The sequence below is a fragment of the Notolepis coatsorum genome (genome assembly GCF_963971535.1).
Source record: "Notolepis coatsorum genome assembly, chromosome: 10".
In the NCBI taxonomy this organism is placed as follows: Eukaryota; Metazoa; Chordata; class Actinopteri; order Aulopiformes; family Paralepididae; genus Notolepis; species Notolepis coatsorum.
Genome location: NC_140174.1, coordinates 134,158,091 through 134,184,993, shown reverse-complemented (window position 1 = coordinate 134,184,993; position 26,903 = coordinate 134,158,091). Strand labels below are relative to the sequence as shown.

Genomic DNA, 26,903 nt, shown 5'->3' with positions numbered 1-26,903 from the left:
TGCTCTCTATTGTGCATGAGTAGAAGATCTTAAGGATCTTCTGACTGACTTGGAACTTCCTTAGGCGCCTAAGGAAGTAGAGGCGTTGCCGTGCCATCTTCACAATACTGTCAATGTGTGTGGTCCATGTCAAGTCCTCGGATATGTGGGCTCCGAGGTACTTAAAACTGTTCACTCTCTCAACCGGTGCCCCGTCGATGCTGAGGGGGCTGTAGTCCCTGACCCCCGACCTCCTGAAGTCCACAATCATCTCTTTTGTTTTGCTGACGTTCAGGGAGAGGCAGTTCTCCTGACACCACTGCGACAGATTCTTTACCTCTTCCAGGTAGGCCCTCTCGTCGTTGGCAGAGATCAGGCCCACCACTACTGTGTCGTCAGCAAATTTGATGATTGTGTTGTTGTTCCACTGTGCCACACAGTCGTGTGTGTACAGCGAGTAGAGGAGGGGACTCAGAACACAGCCCTGGGGGGCCCCTATGTTGAGCGTGATGGATGAGGAGGTGCAGTTGCCTGCTCTCACCACCTGGGGTCTACCTGTCAGGAAGTCCAAGACCCACTGGCAGAGGTCATAGTTCAAGCCCAGGTCCCTGAGCTTGGCTATGAGTTTGGAGGGGACTATGGTATTGAATGCTGAGCTGTAGTCGATGAACAGCATTCTCACATAGTTTCCCTGCCTCTTGTCTAGGTGTGATGCTGCTGTGTGCAGCACATGGGCTATGGCGTCCTCCGTGGACCTGTTGGGGCGATATGCAAATTGCAGGGGGTCCAGGTTGATGGGGAGGGAGGAACAGATGTAGCCCTTCACTAGCTTCTCAAAGCACTTCATGGCTATGGACATGGCGGTAGTCGTAGATTTTTTGGGTACAGGGATAATAGTGGACTTCTTCAGACAGGTGGGGATGACAGCCTGTTCTAAGGACAGGTTAAATATGTCAGTGAATACCGGGGCCAGTTGGTCGGCACAGACTTTTAGGATGCGGCCGGGGATGCCGTCCGGTCCTGCTGCCTTCCTGATATTCACTTTCTTAAAGGTCCTCCTCACCTCATGTTCTGTTAACCTCCATTGCAGTGGGTTGTAGGCTGGTGTTGTTATTCACAGCCTCAAGCCTCGCATAGAAGGTATTGAGAGGGGTGTGTGTGTGTGTGTGTGTGTGTGTGTGTGTGCGTGTGCGTGTGCGTGTGCGTGTGTGTGTGTGTGTGTGTGTGTGGGTGGGTGGGTGGTGGGTGGTGGGTGGGCGGGCGGGCGTGCGTGTGTGTGTTCATGCCAATTGGCTAAAAGGGGGCCTATTGCAAAAAGGTTGCAGCTATTTCTAATTAGTACTTGTTTGCACATAAATCTCACATCGTTGCACTCAGCTCACGTTGCGCCAAGTTCAACTTGGTTGACCCTGTGAAGGTAGCACGCCTCGTGTTAAAAAATGTTGCCATAGATGAGTGCATTGTTATCTTTACTCTGAAAGCGAGATTACAGGTCTTACCATCTAAACTGAATCTCTCCATCTGGTTTCCAGGCAGTCATGCTCCTCATTGTATTCATCATGACAATAACCAAATAGCTGAAACCATGTCCCACATCTTAAATGGTTGCCATGTATACAGGGGCCTCTACATAAGTAGGCATGACAGAATAGTAGATTTGATAGCGAAAGATATCTCTCTTATTTTTAGGTCCTCCATCACACTGTATAAGCATTCTACTGTGAAGCCAAGCATGTTCAACCTGTGCTGTGCAATAATGATTCCATGTTCTCTAGTATTACAGCTAACACCCCCGATGTATTTGTGGTAAATGAACACCTTAGGGAGGTGTCCATTCTTGAGGTTGGCTGTACTTTTGACTACAGCTTAGAAGAAGCCTTCCTAACTAAAATGCTGAAATACCAACAGCTACAGCAGACCATCTCACAGCTAGGCTACAGATGTAAACTCCTAGTTTTTATCTTTGGCAGCCTAGGGCATGTGCACAAGTTGGTTGTGAGGGGCCTACAAATAGCCGGTCTCCCCAAAAGGAAGGCCAAGCAGTTAGCCAGGTACTGCTCAGTATCAGCAATTATAGGAAGCCGCTCAATTTGGAGGAGGCGCTGTTACCTTTACCCATGATTCTGCCGTCCATGCACCTTGTACTTGACTGTTCTTCATAATTTTCTGATTGCACTCGCATTGTTTATGTCCTTTGTATGAGGCTTCCTTGTACTTCTGTTTATGTGGACATAAATAAACATTTCAAATGTGTGTGTGTGTGTGTGTGTGTGTGTGTGTGTGTGTGTGTGTGTGTGTGTGTGTGTGTGTGTGTGTGTGTGTGTGTGTGTGTGTGTGTGTGTGTGTGTGTGTGTGTGTGTGCGGGCGGGCGGGCGGGCGGGCGGGCGGGCGGGCGTGCGTGTGTGTGTTCATGCCAATTGGCTAAAAGGGGGCCTATTGCAAAAAGGTTGCAGCTATTTCTAATTAGTACTTGTTTGCACATAAATCTCACATCGTTGCACTCAGCTCACGTTGCGCCAAGTTCAACTTGGTTGACCCTGTGAAGGTAGCACGCCTCAACCAATGTGAGAGCGGTAAAGCTATGGATTTCAGCTGTTAAGCCGTGCATGCAATTGCTTGAAATCCAAACACCAGTGTGTCCATTAAGGACCATTTCCAGCCCTAGCATGCAGGGGAGGTTGGTGTGGGGGCGGAATTCAGTGCAAGTCCAGCTTTGTGCTTACACAGTTCTGAAGTTCTATTTTTGTAGTTCTATATATCAGTCAACAGGGGGTGCCATATACATTTTGTATCTACCGGTGTTCCAACTTCCATAATAAGTAACAGGGAAACACAATTTTCAGTACAGTAATTGATGTGCGTGCTGAAAGCAGAACTCTTCTCTTGTGGTTTTTGTTATTCTACTTTTGTAGATAAGAAAGATACCAGGGCACATAAATTGTATTCAAGAGAGCTTCAAATAATGCCTTGTTCTATACGAGTAGTATGTTTAATTTGTTCCCTGACACGGTTGGATTTAACATCTACAGCCATTCACACTCACACACACACGCACACTCACGCACACACACACACACACACACACACACACACATACACACACACACACACACACACACACACACACACACACACACACACACACACACATTTAGAATCGTACGGTTATGTCTATAACCATAGTTATATGAGTGTAGCTCCGCTCTGCGTCATACTGGAATACACTTCCATATCAGTACTAGCACTGAATACATTTTCACATGCACCTTTACACACCTCATCTGCCTGGCCACACCCCCATCCGTTCCTCTACATAAGCAGGAGTGTGGCCATACTAACAGCTCCTTCCCAAGTCTTTCACCACAAAGGCGAAGACCACGGGGTCCTCAGTGAGTCCGACGCAGAGCGTCACTACACCTCATATAACTATGGTTATAGACATAACCGTACGTTATAAGTCGTGTAGCTCCGCTCTGCGTCATACTGGAATACAGGAGCTAAGCAGAGCGGAAGCTCGACAAATGTACCCGCTGAGGCCCCCCACAACCATCAGAACCGGGGAGGACCCAAGCCCCCGGACCCCCCTAGTGGAGGACGGGAGGGTATCGGATCCGACTGGGCGAAGAGGAGTTTAGCAACTCAAACGCACAGGGTGAGCAGACTGTGGGACTTACCTTCCACAGAAGAACCCACGGCTACACAAACGCGCAACCCACATGCCACTAGGGAACAAACGGGAAGAAACAAAACCCCTGTTACAACCCCTAATATCACAGGGTCCCTGTGGCAAGGCCGTAGCAGCAGAGCGCGAAGGAGGACCCAGACCCAGGAAGGTGTTTTTCATAACGAGAGAAGACACAAGTCCTCGATTAAGTACTGGTCACAGGCCTTGCTAAGTCCACATGACAGCGACCAAACAATCTTCAGAAAGAAAATTGCCTCTCTAAGCAGGAGCACAACCCCAGCAGAAGCTGAGGGGTTACAACGTATCCCCACAAACATAGTGAAACAATATATTGTAAACAAAATCATGTTTGAGGGGAGGGGGGGGGCCCAGGGGAAAACCGGGGGAAAAAAACCACCCCTCACCACCTTTCCCCTGATACGACTTGTTTGAACAGGTACAGCCCTGTTTATATGTGAAACTTGCCACCTGTTTATTGTCATCACAAGCTGAGAGAGGGACTCATCCCTCGATCACATGCCACTATGCATAGCTTTGCAGGGTTTTTAACCCAGCCAGTTGTGAGCTCAGCTACGTTACATGAACACACACAACCTCTCATCATACAACAAAACCAGTTCATTTTTAATCACGTAAAAAACAACGCCGTTTTCTAGGTAGAGAGAAAGCTATACCAGCGATCAAGACAATTCACACATAACACATGTCGCATCCCCAAATGTAGTGAAGCAACATACGTTATTACAAAACATTCAGAAGTGGAAGGAAGGAAGAGGGGGGAAGTGTCCAATGGACCCTTACCTGCACCAATGAACGCAGGCAACAGGCTGGTCTCCACGTTGACGAAGGCCCTCGCTGGCGGGGCAAAAGAAGCTAAGGCCGGAGCAAGGCTCCGGCGAAACGCCCCCCTCCAACAGCCGATCATGGTGCAGGGCCGACTACATCTTCTGTCAAAGATGACGTCGTAGTCAGAGTGCTATGGCCTGCTATTCTCACGGCTAATGTTCAACGGTGTAGCACAAGCTAACAGCTAACTCCAGGCTAACTGGTAGCATCAGGCTAACGTTCCCAGCCGAGCAAGCGTACAGAGCTAGCGTCGTAGCTACCAGCTAACTGGCTAACAGATAGCTCAACCCAGCTAGAGCGCAAGCTAAGCAGCTACCACCGAAACTGCACAACGTGAGAACACAATATAGGCCAACACTTCAGACAGCCGCTGTCTGTCCCTCTCCTCATCCGAAGAGAGAAGAGGAAAATAAGTCAACACAGTCTTCAGAACGGTGATTATCAGACACAGCGGTGCCGGCACAATTCCCTCATGGGTTGCAGCCGACTTGAGCGTGGAGACATTCCTATAACGAAACACCAAACCCACCTCCCTCGCGCCGGGTCACTTTCATCTTGAAAGGCGCGCCCGCACGGTGACAGAGAGTATCCGTTTGTCCAGAGATCCGGGGGATTGAACCGCAGATTCGGATACGGTCCCAGGCAACAGAGCTCCCGATGAGGAGCTCATGTAGCGTGGGCGTCAAACCAGAACCCTCTCCACGCCGCTAAGAGGCAGCAAAAAAGGGCACCAGCCTGTAGCCGGCTTTCGTAAGTCGTGTAGCCATTCCCCCCATAGCAACACAACTGGCGCTCGCATCTCAAAACCATCACCCACCCGGAGAGGCAGCTAGCCCTCACAGCGGCCGAGCGCCTCTCAAGCTAAGTCCAACTGCAGAGCGGCGGTAATACCTGTCCAACTGCAGAGCTGGAGGAATGCCGGTGGGGATTAGGCCAGCGACGCGAGCCCCTAATACAAAAATGCCGGTGGAGGTCAGAATGATCATCATCTTCTAGACACCCCGGTGGCGAAGACATTATCGCTGTATTTCCTCGAAAAATAGTCAGAGAGAAAATAAAGATATAATGTCAACGCAGCTCCTTCATCGTAGCTCCTCTTCAATATTTCAGCAGTCTCAAAGTGGTGTATACAGACACTCGCCGTGGTGAAAATAAGGAAGGAGCTGTTAGTATGGCCACACCCCTGCTTATGTAGAGGAGCGGATGGGGGTGTGGCCAGGCGGATGGGTGTGTAAAGGTGCATGTGAAAATGTATTCAGTGCTAGTACTGATATGGAAGTGTATTCCAGTATGACGCAGAGCGGAGCTACACGACTTATAACTTTATTTATGTCCACATAAAGACAATGTTTAAAGGACACAAATATTATCAGTGCACTTGTACATTGTGGGTTATTCTGATACATTCGTGCCCAAATTGACAATCGTAACCAAAGTTACACACACACATGGATGATTAGCCTGTCTATCAACACACAGCTCATGGATACAGATAGCAGCGTCTTCTCCAAATTGCGCGGCTGCCAATAATAGCTGACACTGAGCAATATCTTGCTAACTGTTTGGCTCTTCTCTTCGGAAAACCGGCCACACACACACACACACACACACACACACACACACACACACACACACACACACACACACTCAGCAGTACACTCAGCAACTCTCAGAATAAAATTGTAAATAGCTCTCAGCAATGATCATATTTTGTCTACCCCCATCCCCAGATAGCCCCTGCGAGCTGCACTGTCGACCGGAGAACGAGCATTTCTCCGAGAAGATGCTGGACGCCGTGACGGACGGGACGCCTTGCTTCATGAACAACAACTCCAGAAACATCTGTGTCAATGGCGTGTGTAAGGTAGTGTGGCTGGGTAAGAGCAGAGAGGGGTGTAGTGTTGAATACTGACTGACCTTGAGTCAGCTTCGGTCTGTTAGTTTGAATGAGGTAATGAGGTAAAGTGTTCCTGGTCACTGACCCCAGATCAGCACTCCTACTTTGGGAAGCTTTGAGAATATGGGCCCTGACAAGTGTTTTGAATAACACTAAAAGAGAGGGATTAAAAATAGAGAGAGGATCTTTTGATTTTGATTTATTTGTCAGGTTGCGTGTCATATTGTAATGTATTATGTGTGTGTGTGTGTGTGTGTGTGTGTGTGTGTGTGTGTGTGTGTGTGTGTGTGTGTGTGTGTGTGTGTGTGTGTGTGTGTTTGTGTTTGTGTTTCGGTGTGGACTCTGTGTAGGAAGTGGGCTGTGACTATGGGATCGACTCAAATGCAGTGGAGGATCGCTGTGGCGTCTGTTTAGGAGACGGGACCAGCTGTGAGACTATCTACGAGACATTCGACGGAGGAGACGGATTCGGTGAGTTGGACACAAAGGAAGGAAGGACATATGGCAGTGGAAGGATAGAAGGGAGGAAGGAAAGAAGCGAAGATGGATGGATTAAGGAAGGAGGGAATAAGAGAGGGAGGGAAGGATGGGAGAAAGAAAGACCAAAGGAATGAAGAAATTGACAAGAAAAGATCGAAATAAATAAATTAAATAAAAAAGGAAAATGGTCCAAAAACATTATTGTTGTGAAGGGCCAGATTAAACCGAATATATATATTTATTTATATATATATATTTAATTGTATTTGTATATTCTCTAATATTCCCTGATATCCCTTGTATATTCCTTGTACAATATGCATTGAATATCCATTCTAGCCTACTGAACATCCCATAATAGTCTCCATTCTACTATTGGTCGAGACCTTGGTGCCAGGCTGCCATACCCCTCAGACCCAGTTCAAACGTACCGCTCGACATGTACGAACAAGTCCTAGTTCCGCGTAGGAATTTGGCTACCGCACCACTAATGGGACTATTTGTTCATAGTGCGTATATATACTGCGCTACTAAAGTAGGACTTTCTTTTCAGTCCAGTTTCTTACCCTCCAATAGAGTCACAGACGTAAAGCCTCCCCGCGACGCCACGTGTGGGAGTAAGGCCAAGTTCGCCTACCATCGGTATTGAGACATCGTGTATATTAATATTTGAATAGTCATATTTGGCACTATATCGTCGAGTTGGACGTAGTCTATTAAGCTAATAATAGTCTGTTAATATATAGTGCTTCGTGCGGTGAGAATACTACCGTAGTCAGTACCCCATCGTTTCGGGCAGAGAACTGGCTGCTTACCCAGGGTGGTTGACCCTATGTGAAGCTGCACCCGAGGAGCCCCAGAGCCGACGAGCGAGTGGACCTGTATACCGGATTATTCTACCGACGACAGCCCGCCTTCCCAGGCACGGATTATGCTTTGGATACTTTGATTATTCCATGGATAAAGACCCCCGACACTGCCGTGTGTTGGAACCCCCCCCCCTGGAGAGGACGCAAGGTGAGGAGACGCTCTGCAAGACGAGGTCGCTTCACGTCTCTCCCCCGTGGACCGGAGAGAGCCGGCCCACAAAGAGTCCACCTGCTTTCATCCGTGGTCCAAGGATCGCCGGCGCATTGAACGGCACTACAGTGGGTTCACCTGGGATACCCTTGGCCGGACGAGGCAGCCGGATTCTACCCCCCCCCCCCTCCTACTCCTGTCGGCTTACAAGCGACCGGATTAACCCCCTCTAGTGTATCTAGTATAATCATTAAAGTATCATTGCTGTTATTCCTTAACTATTCCAGGTCGTATATTTACCACCTGCGCCTTCAGAGATTGGACATTCTCTATTGATATACCGACGAATACTCCTTGCCATAAAAGTGCATACTATTTCAATTCATAAATGTAATTAAGTGATTAAGTGCTTATTCTACACACCATCGCTGTGTAGAAATAAAGACCTGTTTCTAATTCGTACATTTGTGTTGGATCCGTTTCATCTACGTGAGAGTGTTCATGATAATATATTTATGCCGTGTACTGGGTGGCCGAATATTAAGTACAAAGGTAGTGGTAGTAAGTATCATATCTAGTAATACAGTCAGGGAATTGTACCCCTCAGTTACAATTGGTCCTTCGAGCCGGAGGGTAATTAGTGTAATATTAATATAGTGTTATTAATATTGAAATGGCCTATGATGAACACTCCACGAAACGATCCTCCTAACCAACGCCCGCAGCGCGAACGACGGCTCCCTCAGTACTTAGAGGCTTACGCTGTCAGTCAACAACCTAGTCTTCTACTAACAGTAAACGCGGTAAAACTAGAAAGTAAAAGTATGTCTAACCCCAACGCCCAGACTACCCCGACCATAGAGGCCCCTACGGGCTCTAATGTAACTGACCAAGTTCACGGTGGGGACCAGTGGGAACCAGACATGACTTCACACCCCGCCAGTACTGAAGAAGTAGTCCCCGATGAGTCCCGGGAGGAATACAACGCTACCGAGAGAGAACTCGGCACGGAAGAAGACGGGGAGAGCACCGTGGAGATAGAGCTCCAAGGCTCCGCAAGGAGTACCCCGAGGGAAGGCTCCCCTATACAACCGCCTTCTCCCAGCGAGGCAGAGAGGACCCTACAGCAGGCCTTCCTCATCAGCCTGAACGCCGCTGCTGAACGCGACCGACTGCAGATCCAGCAGCGAAGCGAACACGAGCAGATACGTCTAGAAATAAGACGCATTCAGATGGAAGAGAATGTGGCCCGAGAACGAGCCGGTGCTCAACGGGACGCAGCGCGCGACAGACAGCAGTCGCAACTAATAGAACAGCTGATCAGACGGACAACACCCTCTCCCTCCGCCAGAGGCTCCAGGAACTCGTCTAGACACACCTCCAGGGCGGCATCCCCTAGCCGAGTAAACAACCCTGAACTTGACCAACAGACGAGGTCTATACCCCCCACAGACCACCTCCCCCCACCGGTCCAAGCGAGACCTAGCAACCGGGAAGGAGCAGCATATCCTGTGGAGAGGCTAAACCAGAGACTACAAGCACTGGATGACCTAACTGAAGACGAAGAGGAAGAGGAGGAGAACCACGCCCGAAGACAGCACAGTACTCTACCGGACCAGGAGGTCCGGTACAGCCCAGGCTATACTCCCGCGGAGCTGCGCTACAGACCCCCGACTCTATACACGGGTGAGCACGACGCACGACCCGCACCGAGGAACAGCACCTGGACAAGCGGGCCATGGTACACTGCCGGTACCAGCCCATACCAAGGAGCGGGAGGAGACTCGCCTAGGAGGCCTCTCCCCCAACGCTCGCCGATGTATCCACAGTCAGCATCATACATTGGCACGCCTATGGTACCCGACTTCACCCAAGAGAACCGGGCCCAGTATACAGAACTCCGCATGTGTCTGGAGACCATGTTGGTGGATGTATTGGATGAACGCCACAAATACGCCATCCTACTGAAGCACTTAAAGGTACCCCGCGCACATAATATAGCGCTCGCCTACGCGACTTCCACCACCCCATACACAGCAGCGCTGGTAGCATTGGACCAGAGGTATGGGCGCATATGGGATTACGTGATCCAGGAGATCCGACACATCGACCGCTTACCCCCAGCAATAGACAATCGAGCACTGGACGACCTGTCCATCAGAGTGCAGTCCCTGGTAGGGATGTTGGGAGCGCAAAGAGAGAAGGGGAGGCATGAACTTTACGCCAACTCAAATGTGGAAAGGATCCTGGAGAAGCTGCCGCCCGCTCGTCAGGAGCGCTTTAGGCGGCAGAGGGACCACAGAGACCCGAATGGCCCCGAACCGAACCTCCTCGATCTAGCAGACTTCCTGGCGAGAGAAGTCAGCAGCCTACGGCTAGATACATTCGGACGGAGCACCCCTGGCTCCAGAGAAGGAACCAGACGACTAAATGATGGAAGAAGATCGGTGACTGTGATGCACCAATCGGAGTCAGTACCGAGCAGCAGGAGCCACAGTACCCCCTCCAGAACGGAGAAGTGGAAGATAGTGTGCCCCTACTGTGAGAAAGAACACTGGCTAGCGCAATGTGACTCCTTCCCCAAGCTGAACGCGGAGGAAGCAGGTCAATGGATAAAGTCCAACAAGCGCTGTTTTCGCTGTGCGCGCTCACACATGGCAGCCGAATGCCGCTTAAAGAAAAGGTGCACCAAGTGCGATGGAGCCCATCTGGACATACTTCACGACAGTAACAGACGGCGCCCTTCACCTGCACCATCCAGCCGCAAAGCGAGCGTCATGTACATCGATCCCGCCAGCAGCAGTGGAGCCCGAGTACTCCTAAAAGTAGTGCGTGTGACACTAAGCTACCAGAATAAAGTCCTGGACACTTACGCCGTCCTCGATGACGGGTCAGAGAAGACCCTGCTGCTCGCCTCCGCTGCGGCCCAGCTAGGGCTGCGGGGAAGCGAAACCCAAATGACAATTCGGACAATAAGACGAGATTTGAAGACGATAAAGGGCGAGAATGTCTCATTCTCTATCGCAGCAAGCGGCCAGCCTGAGCGACGGTACCAGATTGCAGACGCTTTCACCAGCCAAGAAATAGGACTGTCGCGGTACACATACCCCGTCGCCAAGCTGATGGAGAAATATGCACATCTGCGCAAGTTACCGATCCCGCTCATAGACAATGCTATGCCGACCCTGTTGATAGGCTCCGACCATGCAGACCTCATTGTCCCGATAGACCGGGTTCATACCGGACCCCGAGGCTGCCCTGCAGCAGTCGAGACCCGTTTGGGATGGACTCTCCAAGGCCCGCTCGCCAAATCTCTCAACCGAAGTACAGCCACTAGATGTCTCCACTCCCGAGTCACAGAGGGAGAAACCGCACTCCTGCAACACGTAGAGCGGCTATGGACCTTGGAACAAATGCCCTTTAAGAACGGAAAGAAAGACATTCGCTCTAAAGATGACATTTACGCAATTCACCTCCTCGAGACAGGGACCAAGAGAGTCCCGGTCAACGGCGTGTTGAGATACGCCATGCCACTCCTGCGGCGAGAAGGAATGCCTACTTTCCACGCCAAGACAGACGCCACAGAACGGTACCTGCTGAACACGGAGCGGCGCTTAGCCAAGAACCCCGCCCAAGAGAGTGTATACCGCGCTGAGATTGAGAAGCTCATCACAGCGGGACACGTCACAAAGATGGACATTAAAGAGGCTGACCAGACCACTGAATCGTGGTATGTGCCCCACCACAAGGTCCATCACAACGGTAAAGACCGCATAGTATTTAACTGCAGCTACCAGATCGGATCCCAAAATCTGAATAAAGAGTTACTGCCCGGTCCCACACTCGGCCCCTCCCTACTCGGCGTTCTACTCCGCTTCCGCCAGGAAAAGGTGGCCATCAGCGGGGACATTAAAGGAATGTTCCTGCAGGTGAGATTAGTAGAGGCGGACAAGCCCCTGCTACGGTTCCTATGGAGAGAGAAGCCAGGAGATGAGCACCCAGCCATCTACCAATGGGAAGTCCTCCCCTTCGGAACGACGTGCAGCCCCTGCTGTGCGACATTTGCACTACAGAAACATGTAGCAGAGGACCCAGCAGCGGACGAAGAGGTCCGACACAGCGTAAAGAACAGCTTCTACGTAGACAACTGTCTACAAAGCCTTTCAACCCAGGAAGAAGCCGAGGCTCTCCTGATTAAACTCCGCGCCTCATTGATCAAAGGCGGCTTTGATCTCAGGCAGTGGGCCAGCAGCGATCCGCAAGTACTGCGCAGCCTCTCCTCCGAGGACAAGGCAGCCAGCAGCGAGACCTGGATGGCTACAATCCCGGGAGAAGCCCAGGAGATGACCCTGGGATTGGTGTGGCGATTCAAAACAGATTCGCTTCACTACAGACACAAGCCCCTGACTACGGAGCAGGGAAGGCCGGCGGCGGCGCCGACCACCAGACGGAGTGTGTACACAACACTCGCCCGACAATATGACCCGCTAGGATGTATTCTACCGTACACCACCAGGGCAAAAATGATTGTACGAGCATTGTGGGACAAGGACCAGGGCTGGGACGACCCCATTCCCGCACACCTTGCATCCACCTGGAGAGAGTGGGAGATGGAGCTCCACTCACTCCCAGGCGTTAATATGCGCCGAAGCTACTTCCCACCCACGGTGAGGCCAGAGACATGTAAAATGGACTTACACGTCTTCAGTGACGCCTCAGAGGTCGCATACGGATCAGTAGCCTACTTGCGGGCCCAAGACCAGGGGGGAGAGATCTACACAGCATTTGTCCTCGCCCGCTCGAGAATAGCCCCACGCAAGCAACAATCTATCCCACGTCTAGAGCTCTGCGCAGCCCTAGCCGGAGCGCACCTAGCCACGCTCATCCAACGTGAGCTCACCATACCGGTGTCTAGAACAATCCTGTGGTCAGATTCCACGACGGTACTCGCCTGGATCAAATCGGACTCATGCAAGTACAAAGTCTTCGTGGGAGTCAGAGTCACCGAGATTCAAGACTTAACCGAAGAGTTAACCGGAGAAACAGAGTGGCGCTACGTTGATACAAAACAGAACCCAGCTGACGTCATCACCCGGGGGATGCCCCTGGATGACCTCACCCGTCGCAATGTCTACAGTGACGGCCCCGCATTCCTAAGACTCCCGGAAGGACAGTGGCCCATGCCTATCCCGAGGGAAGCAAGTCCAGAGGAGGTGGAAATTAAGAAGTCTGTGTTCTGTGGATTGAGCACCGTAGCCTCCACCGACCCTAACATAGACGATTGCACGTCCATAGAGAGTGCACAACAAAGAACATTCCTGCGGTACCACCCGGAGTGCAAGTCCCCCGCTGATATGTCAGCAGCTAACTACGAGGAAGCAGAATTGCTTCTACTGCAGCGAGCCCAGAGAGACTCGTTCCCCGATGAATTGGCCTGTCTACAGGGAGGAAAGCCCGTCCCATCCGACAGCAGATTAATTCACCTGGCCCCCGAGAGCGACGCTCACACCCTCATCAGAGTGGGTGGTCGCCTACGCAGAGCCCCCAATCTACCGAATGACATTAAATACCCGATCGTATTGAACAGCCGACACAAGGTCACAGAGCTGATTATAAAGAAATACGATGAGGATGTACATCACGCAGGAGCAGAAAGAGTCTTCGCGGAAATCAGACGTCGTTACTGGATCCTACAAGGAAGAGAGGCGGTACGACGCTTCCAGCGAACATGTCTAGACTGCCGCAAGTGGCGCGCGCAGCCCAGCATACCAAGGATGGCTGACCTTCCTCCATGTCGCCTCCGAATCGGTGACAAGCCATTCCACTCAACGGGTATGGACTGCTTTGGCCCGCTGCACATAAAGAAAGGAAGAGGAACCGAGAAGCGATTCACATCACGGAAAGGAAGACCGTCTACCCTATTGTCCGATCATGGGACAAACTTCAAAGGCGGCGAAAGAGAGCTGAGAGAGAGCTTCCAAGCTATGGGCCCAGAACTTAAGACCCACCTCGCTCCAGCACAGGTTGATTTCCAATTCAACCCCCCAAACGCACCCCACTTCGGTGGCACTTGGGAACGAGAAGTGCGCTCCATAAAGACAGCCCTGTACGCAGTACTTGGGGCCCAGACTGTGGCGGAAGAAGTCCTAATGACAGTCCTCACGGAGATTGAGGGAGTACTTAACTCGAAGCCCCTCGGATATGTCTCCAGTGATGTGGCGGATATCGACCCAGTTACCCCCAACACACTCCTGATGGGGCGGCTAGATCCTGCATTACCCCAGACAATGTACCGGCCTGAAGAAGCGAACGGCCGACGAATGTGGAGGTACAGCCAAGTATTAGCCGACAAGTTTTGGAACAGTTTCCTACTGCACTACCTACCGTCTCTACAGACCCGCCAGAAGTGGGTAAAGGAGAGAGACAATTTGACAGAAGGAACAGTCGTCATGATTATTGATCAATCACTGCCCAGAGCTATGTGGCCGGCCGGCCGCGTAAGCAAAGTGATCACCGGTGCCGACGGCAAGGTCCGAGCAGCTGAAGTGCTCGTCCAGGGTCGCACTTACACCCGTCCCGTGGCAAGGCTCATAGAACTGCCTCGACTCCCAGACACAATCGATGATGACCATGACCCTACAACCCTATGACTTTGTGAAGTTGACTGACCCCTACAGCAAACCCTTATGTGTAAATAGACAACGCGATTAATCTGTCTCTGTTTAACTGATTAGGTCTGGGACCTATTCAGGGGGTGGCTGTTGTGAAGGGCCAGATTAAACCGAATATATATATTTATTTATATATATATATTTAATTGTATTTGTATATTCTCTAATATTCCCTGATATCCCTTGTATATTCCTTGTACAATATGCATTGAATATCCATTCTAGCCTACTGAACATCCCATAATAGTCTCCATTCTACTATTGGTCGAGACCTTGGTGCCAGGCTGCCATACCCCTCAGACCCAGTTCAAACGTACCGCTCGACATGTACGAACAAGTCCTAGTTCCGCGTAGGAATTTGGCTACCGCACCACTAATGGGACTATTTGTTCATAGTGCGTATATATACTGCGCTACTAAAGTAGGACTTTCTTTTCAGTCCAGTTTCTTACCCTCCAATAGAGTCACAGACGTAAAGCCTCCCCGCGACGCCACGTGTGGGAGTAAGGCCAAGTTCGCCTACCATCGGTATTGAGACATCGTGTATATTAATATTTGAATAGTCATATTTGGCACTATATCGTCGAGTTGGACGTAGTCTATTAAGCTAATAATAGTCTGTTAATATATAGTGCTTCGTGCGGTGAGAATACTACCGTAGTCAGTACCCCATCGTTTCGGGCAGAGAACTGGCTGCTTACCCAGGGTGGTTGACCCTATGTGAAGCTGCACCCGAGGAGCCCCAGAGCCGACGAGCGAGTGGACCTGTATACCGGATTATTCTACCGACGACAGCCCGCCTTCCCAGGCACGGATTATGCTTTGGATACTTTGATTATTCCATGGATAAAGACCCCCGACACTGCCGTGTGTTGGAACCCCCCCCCCTGGAGAGGACGCAAGGTGAGGAGACGCTCTGCAAGACGAGGTCGCTTCACGTCTCTCCCCCGTGGACCGGAGAGAGCCGGCCCACAAAGAGTCCACCTGCTTTCATCCGTGGTCCAAGGATCGCCGGCGCATTGAACGGCACTACAGTGGGTTCACCTGGGATACCCTTGGCCGGACGAGGCAGCCGGATTCTACCCCCCCCCCCCCCTCCTACTCCTGTCGGCTTACAAGCGACCGGATTAACCCCCTCTAGTGTATCTAGTATAATCATTAAAGTATCATTGCTGTTATTCCTTAACTATTCCAGGTCGTATATTTACCACCTGCGCCTTCAGAGATTGGACATTCTCTATTGATATACCGACGAATACTCCTTGCCATAAAAGTGCATACTATTTCAATTCATAAATGTAATTAAGTGATTAAGTGCTTATTCTACACACCATCGCTGTGTAGAAATAAAGACCTGTTTCTAATTCGTACATTTGTGTTGGATCCGTTTCATCTACGTGAGAGTGTTCATGATAATATATTTATGCCGTGTACTGGGTGGCCGAATATTAAGTACAAAGGTAGTGGTAGTAAGTATCATATCTAGTAATACAGTCAGGGAATTGTACCCCTCAGTTACAATTATGCTTGTGCTGCTTTTGGACCATTTTCCTTTTTTAACTTCCAGTGAAAATACAGACTTAACATGAATGAATGAATGAAAACTTTATTTAACAGATTGCAGAATGGGTACAATACAGTACGGCTTAATACACACAATTGTTAAGGGGATGCAGACCTGAAAAAGACGTTTGTCTTGTTTCCATCAGGGTCCCCCATTTTCAATTCATATAGACATTTATGACATACACAACATACATGACATTTATGGCATAGGGACATATATGTATTTAGTACTGATACATTTGTGACATAAACGGTATTCAAATATACAGTACTGTTACCCCTAGATCCTGACAGAGTATATACATATGATGGGGAGGGGACTGTACATTAGGAGGGGGTGGGTGGGTGGGAGGGAAATATCCATACGGCGGGGAGGGAATATATACATGCGGTGGGGAGGAGACTGTCTATGAGGGGGGTTTTGGGCATTTACGGTGGCCAGTTTCGAATTGCAGCCTCCCGTAGGTGCTCTTTAAGAGCAGTTTTGAATGTGGGTAGGGATTCACATTCCTTTACAGCTTTGGGTAGGGCGTTCCACATTGATGTGGCATAATTGCGAAACGTGTTTAGTCCCTTGTTTGAGCCGAATCTGGGTTTAACATGATTTGTTGAGCTTCCTCTGGTGTAGTGGTTGTGGTATTCACTGACCTTTGGGAAGTATTTTGACATGTACATGGGTACCTTAGTCGTATAGTGTATCTTGTAGACCAGGCCCATTGCAAGTTGCTGTACTCTGTCGTCTACTCTAAGCCATCCTAGGTTGTCAAAGTGGGCAGGGGTGAGGTGGGTTCTGGGGGTAAGGTCAAGTAGTAGTCTGACCAGTTTGTTTTGTGATGTTTGTAATTTTGTTTTAAGCGCCTTTGAGGTGCTTTGGTACCATGAGGTGCACGCATAGTCGTAGTACCCTTGAATGAGTGCTCCTGCCAGAGTCTTCAGGGTATTCTTGTTTACCAGAGAGGAGATCCGGTACAAGAATCTAGTTCGTTGGTTGACTTTTTTTATTACATTGGATGCCATTTTGTCACAGGAAAGATTTGCCTCTAGGATGGAACCCAGGTAGGTAATTTCGTCTTTCCTTGTGACAATATTGTCACCCACTGCAACTGAGAAGCCGTCGGTCTTGCTGAGTTTGTTATTTGAACCGAAGAGAATGGACTCTGTTTTGCCCATGTGTAATGATAGTTTGTTATCAGCGAGCCATATGCAGATTTTGCCTAGTTCCGAGCTGAGGGTTTTTTCAACCTGCAACTTGTTCTTGTTAGAGACCAGCAGGGCTGAGTCGTCCGCAAACAGGAACAAGTTGCAGTCACAGGCTGATGACATGTAATTTGCATAAATTAGGAAGAGTAGCGGTCCTAGTATGCTTCCTTGTGGAACACCACAGCTCACTGTGAGGGGGGGGGATAGAGTACCGTTTACCTCTACCATCTGTTCTCTCCCCTCCAGGTATGATTGCATCCAGCTCACTGATAAGCTATCAAAACCAATTGCTTTTAGCTTGTTGTGAAGTGCCACTGACAACGAATGACACTTTTAATAATGACATCCTGTTCTCTCTGTCACTGGTATGATATAAAGGATTTATTGTATATATCTGTTTTAAATCTAGGCATATGTTACTGTATGTGTCTATATGTGAGATGTATACTGGGCTGGTATGGCACAGTCAGTCTCTTAAGTCTCTTCGCTCACAGTTCTGTGAAAACAAGAATGTGACCTTGGGTGTCTGTAAATGCACCACTGTCTACAGCAGTTAACCCTTTCCTATCACTCTACCGAGGGGAAAGCTATCATACAACATTTAACTACATGTGTGATGTGTAAACATATAACCAATGATTAAGTATATGAGTTTTGAATAGTACAGGTATATATATATATCTGTATATATATATATATATATATATATATATATATATATATATATATATATAAGCGTATAGACTATTCATGCAAGAAGTGTATTCATGTATTGTACATTACACAGGGCATTTGCTTCCATCTCAATACTGACTGGACCCCTTAGGAATGTGCTTACGGGGCCTCTGCTCCAGCTAGAGACAGCGGGAGTTTCCACAATATCATACTCTGTTACTGTTACAATTACTTTTTAAGTTACAACCCAGTGGAGTAGACGGGAGCCAATGGTAACTAGAAGGGGAGGAGAGTTCATCCTTATGTGTTATACGTTGATTGGCTAGTGAAATTACATCACTGTATTTAAACCAATAGCAAAGAGATCTTGAGTGCTTTATAAAGCCTCACTCGCTGGATCTCAGACAGATTTTTCAGATTTTTAGATTTTGAAGCAGATTTTCACTTTTGACTTGATACACCAGGCGCATAGACTATGCTATAGTAAAGATGAGATGTTGTTTTGTTTTTATAATTCTTTTAACTGAAATTGGACATTTCCAATACAGTCTCTTTTGTAACTTTCTTAAATAAAAATGACTTTTTATAATATCGGATTGAGTTTGTGGACTGCTTTCTGCCAGCAATGCCAGCAATACCAGCCGCACCCTGCATTTCTCTGAGTTGACTATGTACTGGCAGCATGTACTACAGATTGAATCAATTGCTGGTTAATGCTTTTCAGCTAAAGTTATAATATAGATTATATATATATATGGCAATGTTTGTTGTTTGCGGGTTCCGGTATCTCTGTGTCCGACGGACTCTGTCAAGTGTGTGGGAAACCGATGCTCTAGTCACTGCAGGACTTGAGGGTCGGTGCCACGGACGGACGGGCCTGTCGGATTGATAGGGGGTACTGGGGCGTGCAAATAATGATTAAGTGTTAGTACGCTAATGTTACATTATTAACAGTAGTAATACTTATTAAAAGAGTAGTAATACAACCAAGCTTTCAAAGAAGCAGCATAACAGGCATTTCGTAATAATGATGATAATGATGGTAATGATAATAATAATATTATAGCAATTACAGACCATTCCTCACAAATGAGGACGGTGATGGTGGTGACGGTGACGTAAGATCACCAGGCTTGTAAATGATTGTTAGTACGCTAATGTTACATTATTAACAGTGGTAATACTTATTAAAAGAGTAGTAATACAACCAAGCTTTCAAATGATCAGTATTACAGACCTTTCCTCACAAATGAGGATAGCGGCGGTGATGGTGAAGTAATACAATCAGGCTTTCAAATGAGCAGTATTACAAGCCCTTTCGTAAAATGATGATAATGATGATGATAATAATAATAATGATAATAATTGTTATTATAGGCAATAAGAGTTCTCCGAGACATACATTTGGTTTATTACAAACAAGAAGAGGTTAACAACCCTTCTATGATTACATTTCATATCAACTGGATATAACTAACTATTGACTATGAAGTAAGCTTGATAGAAATAGTAATTGACCCGAGAACTTAGTGAGCTTAGCACCTCGCTGGGGGATATCGGGCGGCCACAGGGTTCTATCTCGAGTAGGTGATTGAGATAGATAGAGACACCTGTAGCTCTTATCATGCCTGCGTTCGGGCTGAAATCGGTAAAGGATAAACAGCCAAATAGAATAAAATAAACTAGAATATTGAGAACAGTGAAATGAACAAATTACCAAAGTGAGTTTAAACCTTACTTGAATGTGCTCGTACCAGCACCTAGGGAGCTAAAACCTTCCGCTTTAGAATACACCAGACAAAGGATATTGATCTGTATGGCCCTCAGTGGAAAGCAGTGGCAAAATTAAAGGCATCTGCTTAGCGTGGGCATTGCTGGTGGAGCGGTTAAGGCCGCAAAATTGGATTAAAGAAAAAGAAAGTAAAGAAAACCCCCTCTCTAAAATGTCTGGCAGTTTAGAGAGACATCAGCGCAGCCATACAGGCTGGCAGCGCCGGCTAACGAGCTGGTGCTAACAGGAGGCTACCTAGCCATTGCTAAGAGGAGGCTACCTAGCCATTGCTACCATTGCTAACTGGAGGCTACCTAGCCCGAGACTACAGGAGGCTACATAGCCCTAGTCTACAGGAGCGCCGGCTAACGAGCTGGTGCTAACAGGAGGCTACCTAGCCATTGCTAAGAGGAGGCTACCTAGCCATTGCTACCATTGCTAACTGGAGGCTACCTAGCCCGAGACTACAGGAGGCTACATTAGAGCTGCCGCGGTATTGATATTTTCCTTACCGCACGAATTTGCGAAATATTTCCTACCGCCGCGGTTATTACCGCACAGTGCGCACAAAAAAAAGTTTGAATGCATTTTTTTTTTTTTTGTAGTCTACTCTTATAGCCTGCCTCTAGTCTAATGGCGCTTTTCCACTGCATAGTACCTACTCGACTCGACCCGCTTTAGGCACCTGGTACTTCGTTCCTTTTCCACTGCAGCCAGGTACTACTCCGTTTGTCTCCGTGTGGGGATGCAGGCGGGGCCGCTCGCTTGTGTACACTGAAAGCTCCGTGGGCATAGATGTCCGAGGGCTTGCAGCAAGCCAGAGTTTAACACAGTTTCAATCAATCAATCAATAACAACATTAACCAGACTCTCGTTGCGTCTATTCTGCCAAAGCTAACGTTACCTCTCATTGTGTATTCTACCAAGCAAACCCGGGTTTAACGTTACCTCTCGTGTATATCGGCTGACGTTAGTATTAGGCTAATAACAACAACAAACTTAACACATCAGCGATCTTGTTGTGACACTAAACTCTCCGCTCGGTGGTAAATTGGGTTGATGTCGGTTTTGTTTCATCAATAAATAAGGCAGAATACACAGTGAATCCATTCTTTTTTGTTTATTGCACTTGGTTCTGTCGCAAAGACGCAAACAAATCCTGAATGAAATGCATCCTTAGCGAGGCAGTAAAGATGGCGGCGCCGGCGTTCTGTTTTTGTTCAGAGGCTACAAAGTGTGACGCGTCTCTCTTCTGACCAGTCAGTGGTCTGCAATGTTTCACATGACTTTTCTGGTACCACTTCTACCCAATAGGGTCGCTTGGAACCGAGTAGGGTATATCTGCAGAGCCGCAAGCCAACTTTATTATTATGATAAAAAACAGCAGTGACGCGGTATTCAGCCTAACTCTGCTGTGAGCGTGATGCAACAGCGATACCGCGGTAATGCGGTTATCGCGGCAGCTCTAGGCTACATAGCCCTAGTCTACAGGAGCACAGGCTAACGAGCCAGTGCTAACAGGAGGCTACCTAGCCATTGCTAAGAGGAGGCTACCTAGCCATTGCTAACTGGAGGCTACCTAGCCCGAGACTACAGGAGGCTACATAGCCCTAGTCTACAGGAGCACAGGCTAACGAGCTGGTGCTAACAGGAGGCTACCTAGCCATTGCTACCATTGCTAACTGGAGGCTACCTAGCCATTGCTACCATTGCTAACTGGAGGCTACCTAGCCCGAGACTACAGGAGGCTACATAGCCCTAGTCTACAGGAGCGCCGGCTAACGAGCTGGTGCTAACAGGAGGCTACCTAGCGGCACGGTGGTGTAGTGGTTAACACTGTCGCCTCACAGCAAGAAGGTCCAGGGTTCGATTCCCGCTTGGGGACCAGGTTTCCATGATGCCAGGTACCCAGGGGGGGTATCTCCCAGGCCTTTCTGTGTGGAGTTTGCATGTTCTCCCCGTGCTCGCAAGGGTTTCCCCCCCGATAAGATAAACCCAATGGAAAAACATGCACAACAACAGATCGCTAACGCTGTGGCGTCCTTGACGAAGACGGACAGGAGCACTTGGATTGGTCCCCTGGCGCGGCTCACGTTGACGCCTGTCTGCTCCCGGCTGCCCTTGGGGGGGAAGGACGACGGGATGGGTTAATCGCAGAGACGAATCGCATCGGCGATCCTACAGACAATGCATGCGTGTGTGTTCCGGTGTGTGTGTGTGTTGAGGATAATTGCGTGCCAATTAAAGACCTCTGAGCAGGTCCTGCATTATTATTATTGCTACCATTGCTAACTGGAGGCTACCTAGCCCGAGACTACAGGAGGCTACATAGCCCTAGTCTACAGGAGCACAGGCTAACGAGCCAGTGCTAACAGGAGGCTACCTAGCCATTGCTAAGAGGAGGCTACCTAGCCATTGCTACCATTGCTAACTGGAGGCTACCTAGCCCGAGACTACAGGAGGCTACATAGCCCTAGTCTACAGGAGCACAGGCTAACGAGCCAGTGCTAACAGGAGGCTACCTAGCCATTGCTAAGAGGAGGCTACCTAGCCATTGCTACCATTGCTAACTGGAGGCTACCTAGCCATTGCTACCATTGCTAACTGGAGGCTACCTAGCCCGAGACTACAGGAGGCTACATAGCCCTAGTCTACAGGAGCGCCGGCTAACGAGCTGGTGCTAACAGGAGGCTACCTAGCCATTGCTACCATTGCTAACTGGAGGCTACCTAGCCATTGCTACCATTGCTAACTGGAGGCTACCTAGCCCGAGACTACAGGAGGCTACATAGCCCTAGTCTACAGAAGCGCCGGCTAACGAGCCAGTGCTAACAGGAAGTGAACTGGCCCTAGCCAGACAAGAGCTAACTAGCTCACCACAGGCTAACAAGCCAGAGTGAATTGATGGCTAACTAGCCAAGAGCTAATGGATGGCTAACTAGCCAAGAGCTAACTAGCTCACAACAGGCTAACAAAGCCAGGAGCTAATTGATGGCTAACTAGCCAAGAGCTAATTGATGGCTAACTAGCCAAGAGCGAATTGATGGCTAACTAGCCAAGAGCTAACTAGCTCACCACAGGCTAACAAAGCCAGGAGCGAATTGATGGCTAACTAGCCAAGAGCGAATTGATGGCTAACTAGCCAAGAGCTAACTAGCTCACCACAGGCTAACAAAGCCAGGAGCTAATTGATGGCTAACTAGCCAAGAGCGAATTGATGGCTAACTAGCCAAGAGCTAATTGATGGCTAACTAGCCAAGAGCTAATGGATGGCTAACTAGCCAAGAGCTAATTGATGGCTAACTAGCCAAGAGTGAATTGATGGCTAGCCAGACAAGAGCTAACTAGCTCACAACAGGCTAACAAAGCCAGGAGCTAATTGAAGGCTAACAAGCCAGAGCTAACATCAGGCTACATAGCTGGAGCTAACAGCAGACGCTAGCTCAGAAGAAGCTGGCGCCGAAGATGCTAGCTCATAAGAAGCTGGCGCAGCAGACGCTAGCTCAGGAGAAACTGGCGCAACCGACGCTAGCTCAGGAGAAGCTAGCACAGCAGACGCTAGCCCATGAGAAGCTAGCACAGCAGACGCTAGCCCATGAGAAGCTGGCACATGAGACGCTAGCTCAGGAGAAGCTAGCACAGGAGATGCTAGCTCATGAGAAGCTGGCGCAGAAGAAGCTAGCTCAAGAGAAGCTAGCACAACAGATGCTAGCGCATCAGACGCTAGCTCAAGAGAAGCTAGCACAAGAGATGCTAGCACGGAAGACGCTAGCACAACAGATGCTAGTGCAACAGACGCTAGCTCAGGAGAGACTGGCGCAGCAGATGCTAGCTCAGGAGAAGCTGGCACAGGTAGCTCAGAAGAAGCTGGCGCAGCAGATGCTAGCTCATGAGAAGCTGGCGCAGCAGATGCTCGCTCAGGAGAAGCTAGCACAAGGAGACGCTAGCTCGCATGTTGAGACCTCTCAAAAGACTGGAGATCCCCGAAAGGGCCTCAAATGGCCCAAATGATGGAAATAGAACTAAGGTCCCCCGGTCCAGATCCAGGGGAAAACATGGGGGAGAAACTAACCCCAGAGCAGCAAGCAGAGATGAGGGCAAAAAGGAAGGAATTCGAGCAAGTGCAAACTGCACTTGACATTCAGCTCATCTGTCAAGAGAAATTATATATAGTGTTATTGTCATTTAGGAAGAAACATGACATAGAATACTACATTCATTCTGTATACATTTTAAGTATACTATGTAAAGACGTCTGTCTTTTCTCTAAACCAGAGTAAAGAGGACGAACATTTTTTAATCTATTTCATTCAAGGCAAAGGGGATTTCCTGACAGCAACCATCTGGTAGGTTAGCACCCGTACCAACCATATCAGCTGCATGAGATGTACACTCACCAGCGCCTATGGAAAAAAATTAAGACTCTGCAAACTCTCATCAAGCTTAGCACCTTGACGCGGGGGGACAGAGCGAGCATCAGGGTCTCTATATCCGACGGGCCTATCAGATTTGGGGGGACTTGGAAGCTTCAGCATACAGGACGCTGTGGTGCTTGGGCGGCCAAGTCACTGGTTTATAGGTCTGTCAAAACGGATTGGAGGTTCTGGGGCTTAGAACATCCGAGAGTTGGGCTTTATACTATTTGAATAGGTATTAACAGCCGAAAAAATATGAACCGAAATGACTGCTGTTAGGTGCCTCTGGAAGTAAAATAATACTTACTACCGTCACTTGAACTTGGAGTAACATAATGCTTACTTAGAGTCAAAACTTAAGTAGAAAACTACTTGCGAATAGCAGGGCCAAGGGAGCCTTAAAAGTCAAGGGCCAAGGGAGCCTTAAACAGTCACTTGAACTTGAAGTAACATAATGCTTACTTGGAGTCAAAACTGAAAACTACTTGCGACTAGCAGGCCGAGGGAGCCTTAAAGTCCAAGGCCGAGGGAGCCTTAAAGTCACTTGAACTTGAAGTAACATAATGCTTACTTGGAGTCAAAACTGAAAACTACTTGCGACTAGCAGGCCGAGGGAGCCTTAAAGTCCAAGGCCGGGGGAGCCTTAAAGTCAAAGGCCTAGGGAGCCTTAAAGTCACTTAAACTTAAAGTAACATAATGCTTACTTAGAGTCAAAAAATATTTTTTTGACCAAATCTTTTTATTTTCACATTTTCAAACAAGAAACAACACAGCACAATAATGACAATATTACATAACAGACATCCAAGAACACAACTAACACAACAATGACTAGACAATAAATTAGACCTATTATATATCGGATACACAACCAGTCAATACAAGTTGTCACAAAGAAAAAGGATAACAAAATAAAATCTTTACTATAAAAAGTGCTTACCGAGCCCCCTCCACCTCCAGGTCCAGCAACCGCAAGCCACAGTCCCGGAGGACCCACAGCCCGGCCCCCCCGCAAGCCAAAGCACCACGCCTCTTTAGCGCCTCGACCCGCAGAGACCCCGAACCGCGGCCCACCCCAGCCAGAGCCCACGATCACCAGACCCAGATCAGAAGGGGGTCAGAAAATATACATAGGACCAATATTGAATGAAAAATAATAAACAAAACAAAAATAAAATACAAAAACACCATAACCATCAACATACATGAATATTCGCTCTATCTCCCCCCCCCCCCCCCCCCCCTCTCGTTCAGTACTCAATTTCCAGTCATATGTGTTCTTTTAGTTTTTCCACCACGGCCCACCAGACCGCAATATTGGCCTAATTTTTTATCAATTTTTTTACTTAACATGAAAACAAGACAACACAATACAATAACCATAATAACAATACACAGAACTTCACAGGGAGATAACAGAACAATAATAATAAAAGAAATAAGGGCGGCTAGGTGGTGTAGTGGGCAAGGCACTCGCCACCAGTGTGGAGACGCTAGGATTCGCGTGTTCGAATCCAGCTCTCCACATTGTTTTTCAGTTTAGCTGGTCGTCCGCAGTAATACACATTGGCCGTATTACGGGGAGGGAAAACTGAAGGGTGGGGATCGAACGTTGTGAACAAGCGACTCCTACAAGTCGGTTGGTGCGCCTGCGCAGTAGAATCAGGAAGTGTCGGGGGCAGCGTGAGCCTCCCACGCGTTACTCCTCGCCACTGAGAGATCGAGCTGCGCAGGTGAAAAGATGCGACTGCTGTTACCTCAAGTACCGGAGGGGACTTGTGCTATGTAGGACTTAGTCCACATTGCAGCCGGCTTGTGGGAGGCAAGAAACAGCGTTCGTGACAGGGGAGGGTTGAATTGGATGATACGAAATTGGGATGGGAGAAAATATGGAAAATGGGAGAAAAAGTGGATAAAAAAAAAATTATAAAAGAAATAACAATTTATAAAAACAGAGTACAACATTTTAATTTAAAGGGGTACTATCTTACAATTGGCCTTTCCCAGTATTCAGTACCGTTTCCCGGCCGTGTGGCTCTATATCAATAAGACTTATGTCTCTAATTCTCATATTGGCGCACTCTTCCAATTCCCCTCACATCCCTCACCCTCACCAACTGAGTCATCTCAAAACGTGCATATCAGTGATGTCAGAGATTTCCAGCTGCATAACAATGTGGCAATTGTCACCAGGCCACACAGTGGTTGGAGCCCAGCCTCAAAACGGCTTAAGATCCTGAGGTAGAAAAACGCTGCCCCTGAGTACCCGACCAGAAATACAAAACAATTAACCTTTTCGAAAAACAAAAACCTACAGGAACCGTGCAAAAGTGCCCAAACAGTGAAGAAATAGCAAAATAGCAAAATAGCTCCCCCCCCCCAATAAAATCCCCCAGTTAAAGTTAAGAAGGACAAGACAAAAGACAAGACAGACAAGACATTTCCTCCTCCCCCTCCCACGAGACCGCCGGACTCCCCCGAACAAGCACCTCAACCCCGCTCAGCCGCACACGGCGGTCCTGACCTTCTCAGCTGTTGCAAACCACAGGTCAATACCGGCCTGCCCCACCCCAATCACCCGCGCCGTGGATATCTCAAGATAAATCACATCCAACAGTGTTAGGGACCAGTTAATCACTGTGAGCTTCTCAGGCTCCTTCCATCTCAATGCTATTAGCTTCTTCGCAGCTGTGACAAC

The 26,903-nt window shown here is 48.5% G+C and overlaps 1 protein-coding gene across 3 annotated transcripts in view; it reads left to right on the top strand.

The window, feature by feature from the left end:
• Positions 1-26,903, top strand: part of LOC311235095 (A disintegrin and metalloproteinase with thrombospondin motifs 12-like) — a 129,888-nt gene that overhangs the window by 53,420 nt on the left and 49,565 nt on the right. For all 3 annotated transcript variants that reach the window (XM_084322442.1, XM_084322443.1, XM_084322441.1), the window contains exons 13-14: positions 6,241-6,374; positions 6,758-6,878. In XM_084322442.1, coding sequence (XP_084178568.1) covers positions 6,241-6,374; positions 6,758-6,878 — 255 coding nt within the window. The remainder of the gene's footprint in view (positions 1-6,240; positions 6,375-6,757; positions 6,879-26,903) is intronic.